The following is a 6,069-nucleotide window of genomic DNA, read 5'->3' on the forward strand; positions in this document are numbered from 1 at the left end:
GGGTGGGCCGAGGTCGCTTCCGTCGCGGCCCCAGGGGAGGGTCTGGCGGGCAGGAGTGGCTCGCTTGCCTCAGGGAGGCCTACCCGGGAGGGAGCCCCCATGCCTCGCGGCCGCGGGCAGCCTTGGGTTTGGCTCCCCCGGCCAGCGGGCCCCGGCGTGTCTCGCGGAAGCGGGTTCTGCGGTTTGACGGGACGGACTTGTCCTTCCGCTTCGGCATTTGCTGGACGCTTCAGCAGTGGGTCGCCTTCCCCCCAAAACCTGTCCCTGAGAGTGACGCCTTTGGGCTGGGCATGCAGTGGGCTTGACCGAGCTTGGGAAGCATCTTTTCGGAGGAGCGGCCCAGGCTCGGCGTCCTGGGGCCTGGGCGGGGGGCACTGTGGCCCAGCGTCTCCAGCGGGCGGGCCTCGTGGGGCGGCTGCCGCAGCCCGGGGACTCTGGCGGGCCAGAGCCGCCTCCTGACCTGGCGGCTTTGTGTCTTTGCAGCGCGCGGAGGAGCAGAGGGTCTGCATGCTAGCGGCTGCCTGCCATGCTGAGCTGCCTGCCGGGGCCAAGCGACCACCCCTTCCAGCTGCTTCCGTACCCGCAGATGAACGCTGGACCTCAGAAATGTGAGTCTCCGTGCGAGTTGCGAGAAGCCCGCCGCCCGTCCGCACGTCGCTCCGGGGGAAGGGGGTGGGGGGGCGGCCGCTCACCGCAGTTGCTTGCTGCGGAGTCCTCGTCCCCCCCCCTTCCTCCAGGCCCCCCGCTTTGCCTCGCGTGGGTCTGGTGCTCGAATGCGCCTCCGCAAGGAGGGAGGCCACGGCTGGCAGGCCCTGTCCTTTGGGTCCCGACGGGGAAAGGCTCCGGATGCGGAAGGCTCCCCCGGGACTCACTGCAGAGCTCTGAGGTTGGGGGGCCCCCAGTGCGACCCCCGGAACCTCGGGGTGGGCAGCCCGTGGCCGGGGGTGATCCCCCGCCTGCCCTGGACTCCTGGCGCACGGCCTCGCCCCATGGAGCCAGCGTGGCCTTCCTCTGGCACCCCGGGCAGAGACGGGGCTCCATTCGCACATGGTACACGGGTGGGCTTGTGCCTGGGCCTGTGGATCAAATTGAGGGTGGTCTGCCCCCCCCCCCAGTGGCAGCACAGTTCCTTCCAGCCCCGCGTCCCCCTGCGCCCAGTTTTCAATGTCTTTTGAAATCGCTGCTCTTGACGAAGAGAAAGATCTGGAAACACGTCCGGCGTGGAAACTCGGGTGCTTCCTTCATTTTTGCCTCGGCCTGTAGCCTGTTGGTCGCTTTTCGGGTGTTGTACGTGCCCCTGATCTCCCTCCCCCCACTTGCTGTTAAACATTTAAACCCTTCTCTCGCCCAGCCCTCCCCCAGGAGCCCGGGCGAGGTTCTCTGAAGGCCAGCCATGAGAGATCTTGCGTGATCTCCCGATTCCCCGGGGGAATAGATCCGCGTAGCGGCGCCAGGGAAAGCCCCCCGCACGGCTTGCGGCAGCCTTGGAAACTTCGCCGAGGGGCCCTTCCCCGGCCTGATGCCCTCCCGATGTGCTGGGACTACAACTCCCAGCATCCCGCTGGCCGGGAGCTCCAGGGAGCGGAAGGCCAGCTCATCCGGAGGGCCTCGGCGTGGGAAGACTGAGCCGGAGCCGCTCGCAAAGCTTCCAGGCGGACCCTCCGAGGGCTGGCGCCGTCTGGGACGGGGGGCGGAGGGGGAGCCCGGGGTCGCTGCCGCCCTCCCAGCCCCACTCCCACGCTTCCTCGCAGCGGGGCCGTCGGGCCCCGTCCGGCTCCGAGCAGCTCTTACGTTCTTTGAAAACGGCACTGGCTGTTGGGTTGAGTCAGTGCTGATGGCTTCTCTCTCTCTCTCTCTCTCTTTCTCTCTCGCTCTCTCTCCTCTCGCTCTCTCTGTCTCTCTGCCTTCCTCCTCCTCCTCCCGCCCGTCTCCTCCTCCTCCTCCTCCTCACCCCCCACCAGGGGACACTACACAGAAAATGAGAGCCGCACAGCACCCCACTCCAGCCGAGTTGGACGCGTATGCTAAGAAGGTGGCCGACCACCCTCTGACTATCAAAATTTTCCCCAACAGCGTCAAGGTGCCCCAGCGGAAGCACGTCCGCCGCACTGTGAACGGGCTGGACACCTCCGGGCCGAGGTACAGCCCGTACCCGCCGTCGCAGGCCGCCGTGAAGGCGGGCCTCCTGGCCATAGTCCGCCGGCCGGCCAAGGGCGTCGTCAAGGACTTTGACGGGAGCCGGACGCGCCCGCTGCCGGACGCCATGATGAACCCCCCCTCCGCCCCCTACCCGGCACCCAGCACTTTGGGCCACCCCGCGGGCCTGGCCCGCCCGCCGGCCCTGCCGCACCTCCACGGCCTGGCCCCGCTTCCTCAGGGCATCCCCCCGGCCCTGCAGCCGCCGCCGCCGCATCCCGCCGGCCACTTGCTCCAGCCGCCGCCGCCGCCGCCGCCCCAGCCCGGCCTGCACGGGGGCCGGAAGATGGCCGACGCCGACGCGCCCCCCAACGTGACCGTCTCTACCTCGACCATCCCGCTCTCCATGGCCGCCGCGCTGCAGCACAGCCAGCCGCCGGACCTAACCCGCATCGTGCGCCAGATCAGCCAGTTCTGCCAGGCCCGGGCGGGCAGCGGCGCCACCTCCGTGTGCGAGGGGCAGATCGCCAACCCCAGCCCCATCGGCCGCAGCCTGCTCATCGCCGCCAGCAGCCGGGTCTCGGCCCGCCACGCCCCCGCGCCCCCGCCCGCCTGCGCGGCCCACCCCGGGGAGCACGCCGGGGCCCCGCCGGGGGTCCCGCTGGGCGGCCTCGGCCGGGCGCCCGCCTCGTACCAGAGCGACCTGAAGCAGCTCGGCGCCTGGAACCAGCACCAGCTCGCGCACCTGCAGCAGCTGTGCGGCGAGGCCCCCGTGGGGCCCCCCGGCCCGATGGGCAAGCCCCCCGTGCGGGAGCTGCCCCGGCAGGCCTTCGCCGGCAAGGCCCCCGGCTACGCCCTGGAGCTGTGCGGGGGGCCGCCCTTCGGCGCCAAGCCCCCGCTGGAGAAGCCGCCGCCCTCGCCGCCCGCCAACGGCCTGCCCGGCCCGGCCCACTACGCCAACGGGCACTACTTCCAGCCCCTCTGGAGCACCCTCCTGCCCACCCCCAACAGCGACAGCTCGGGCTCCCAGGACCTGGGCGCCCCCTTCCACGGGGCGGGGGGCCTGCCGCCCGCGGGGGCCGCCCTGGAGTGCGCGGCAGGACCCCTCCAGAGAGCCGGCCCGGGCGGCCCGCTGCAGACGGCCGAGTACCTGGGGGGCGCCTTCCAGCACTCCTGCCTCCGCGAGCCGGGCGGCGGGGGGGCGCTGGGGAAGGCCCCCCTGCGCCCCGGCCTGCCCCGCGGGGCCGAGCCCAGCGACAGTCGTGGCCTTCACATCCAGCACCCAGGGTACAGATAAGGCAGAGGCCGCCCACGGACGGACGGACGGACGGACAGAAGGGCGGGCGGGCGACGGGGGCAGAGGCCTCGGGGGGGGGGGCCCGGCTCGGATCGGCCAGCTGCCCTGTCACGTGCGTGTCGTTTCCCTTTCAACTCGCAAGCTTCAGTGATCATCCTCACGGACTGCTGTGGCGGGAGGGGAGCCCGGTCCCGATCCCGTGCGGTGCGCAGCCCCCTTCCCCGCCGCCCAGCCGGCCCACTGGCCCTCCGCCCCGCGAGTCTCGCCTCGTGCCGGGCTGCCCTTGGGCCCGCCCGCCTTTTCCTTTGAGGGGCTTCGAGGCATCCCGACGTTGCTCCTTTCTGGTTCCTCCCGCGGGAGGACGGGGGGCGGCTCGCCACCCCGGGAGCGCTGCAGGGCCCCCGGCCGAGGGCTTGCGGGGGGCCGTGTGCAGAGCACGGGGCGCCCGCCGGCGGAACGCGCCGGGGACACGGGGTGGCTTCCCCCCGTCTTGCCGGAGAGCCCCGGCGGGGTCGGGGATCCTGCAGCCCAGCTTCTCCAAAGGGTGTGGAGGGCGGCCCTGGGAAAAGGAGGGTCCCCGGAGAGGGCCTCTTGCGGGGTGGGCTGGAGCTGCCTGGCTCTCTGTGGGAAGTCCCCGACGGGGGTCCCCAGACCTGCCCCTTTCTCCGCCAGCTTCTGCCAAGGCAGCCCCCCTCCCAGGTTCGGGGCACGTGGCCTCGTGAGGATCGCTGCTGAGTTTGGACGTTGACGGGGCGACCACGACGGTCTCGGCGCTTGCTCTGTACGCTCGCGACGGCTGGACACCGCAGCCTGGGGCACGTGATGCCCCCGTGCGACGTCCCCGAGCGCGTGGGGTCCGAGCAGCACTGTGGGGGGCAGCCCTCCTCACCGACCCCCCGTGTGGGGAGGGCCATGGGGGGACTAGAAAGAGTTTTAATCGGTGTATCTCTCTTGATTTAGGTGTGTAGTTCTGGGGTTTGCGGCCGCCCCGTGGCCCCCACCCCCTCTCCTCGCCCCCACCTCGCCGGGGGCACCGGAGCGCTCGCTCGGAGGTCTTCCCGGCCATTCCGGCCCCGTGGGGGCGAAGGCCGGGCGCCCCTGCGTGTCGCGTGTTGCCTTAACGGGGTGCTGCGCCGGATCCCGGGGAGTCTCGTCTTCTGGGGCCTCGCTTGGGGGGCCCAGCCCCGCGGCAGGGGGAAGGCACGCAGCCCCGAAGGGAGGGCCCCCCGCCCGGACCACGGTGGGCTTCCTTGCCAAAGCTGCGTGCCCATCATCCCCAGCAAAGTGCGGGACTGCGCAGTGCCCCGGGAGCTGCCCTCTGCCCCCCCCGGCCCCCCTCCTGCCAGCCAGAGGCAGGGCGATGGTGGGGAAGGGGGGCCGTTCCCATTTTCCAGAGAAGTTGGCCCTGTATTTTTTAGCTGGGGGGCTGCCGCAGGGCTGCTCCCGCCTCCCCCGACGTGCCGCCCCCGGGGTCTGGAGCCCCCTCCGCCCCCAACGCACTCGCCCTCCCCTCGGCGCCCGGCTTTCGGCTCCTCCCCCGGCCCCCCCCAGAGCGCGGCTCGGCTGGGCGCGTTCCCCCCAGGCGCGGAGACCTTCCCCCGGCGGGGCTCCAACGGGCCAGCAGCCCCCTCGGCCTGTGCCCACGGGGGACCAGCTTGCCCGCCACACCTGTGGGGCGCCAGGGACACCTCACGGCCGCTGCCCCCCACCCGGGGTCTCCCTGGCCCGTGCGGGCCGCTTTTCCCAGCCCCTCCCGGACTGCTGCTGCCCCGAGTCGGCCGCCCCCCCCGTGTCCCCCAGCGGCGCCGGGGCCCCCAAAGCTGCCCTGGGGGGGACCGGCTGCTGCGCAGACCCCGAGCGCCTGCGGGGGGGGGGGACGGGCCTGCTGCTGTATTTTCCTTAAAAACACTCACTGATTCTAATTATTGTTATTAATATACTAAGCTGCTGCTGAAGTTGCTACGGGTATCCAGACTAGCCCCCCCCCGCCCCCTTTTGTCTGCGGAACAAAATAAACCAGTGAAGCCAAAAAACGCGGATCGGCAGCCCCGGCCGGGCTCTTCTCTCGTGCCCCCTCCTGCCGCCCCCCCCGGGAACGGGGAGGGGGCCACCAACGCAGTGGGCGCCGGGCTGGGGGGGTGCCGTGGAGGGCTGGCCCCGATCTGGTCCCCTGGCGCTCCACCGGCGGCCGTGCCTGTCCCTGCACTCGCCACTCGCACCTGGGGGGGATCCTGGGCCACGGCGTCCCCCAAAAAAGATTGGGTGCCTCTGCGGGGAGTTGCCTGGTAAGCATTTGCTGGCAGAGCGAACTCGTGCGCTGCCCGATGGGTGGTCTCCGGAAAGGGGGAATGGGGAGGTCAGGCATGCCCCCCCACAGCAAACACGGCCATGTGGGGGGGGGAAGCCAGGGGGGGGGGGGGGGGGGGCTGGCCACACAGCCAGCAGTGCCCCGGCTCGGACACGAGGGGGCAGCCCAGGGGAGGGAACGGAGCCCCCCCCCTCACTCTGGCCAGGACACCGGGCTGCAGCCGTGTCTCTGGGCGGGGGGGGGGACGATCTACACCCCCAGCGGTGGGAGTGCTGCAGGGGGGGCTTATGGCCTCATCCTGGAAGGTTTGGCACCGGGGGGGGGGGGT

At 71.7% G+C, this 6,069-nt stretch overlaps 1 protein-coding gene across 2 annotated transcripts; it reads left to right on the forward strand.

Moving 5' to 3' along the window:
• The first annotated feature begins 488 nt into the window (after positions 1-488).
• FAM222B (family with sequence similarity 222 member B) lies at positions 489-3,473 on the forward strand. 2 transcript variants are annotated; one of them, XM_044430537.1, is made up of 2 exons: positions 489-608; positions 1,962-3,473. In XM_044430537.1, the coding sequence occupies exons 1-2, from the start codon at positions 527-529 to the stop codon at positions 3,431-3,433; spliced, it is 1,554 nt and encodes a 517-aa protein (XP_044286472.1). In that variant the 5' UTR covers positions 489-526; the 3' UTR covers positions 3,434-3,473. The 2 variants fall into 2 exon arrangements, with proteins under 2 accessions (XP_044286472.1, XP_044286473.1); XM_044430538.1 differs by having other exon boundaries at positions 2,074-3,473.
• The last annotated feature ends 2,596 nt before the right edge of the window (positions 3,474-6,069 follow it).

The sequence above is a fragment of the Varanus komodoensis genome, unplaced genomic scaffold (genome assembly GCF_004798865.1).
Source record: "Varanus komodoensis strain SLA01 unplaced genomic scaffold, ASM479886v1 scaffold20_3, whole genome shotgun sequence".
Lineage (NCBI taxonomy): Eukaryota > Metazoa > Chordata > Lepidosauria > Squamata > Varanidae > Varanus > Varanus komodoensis.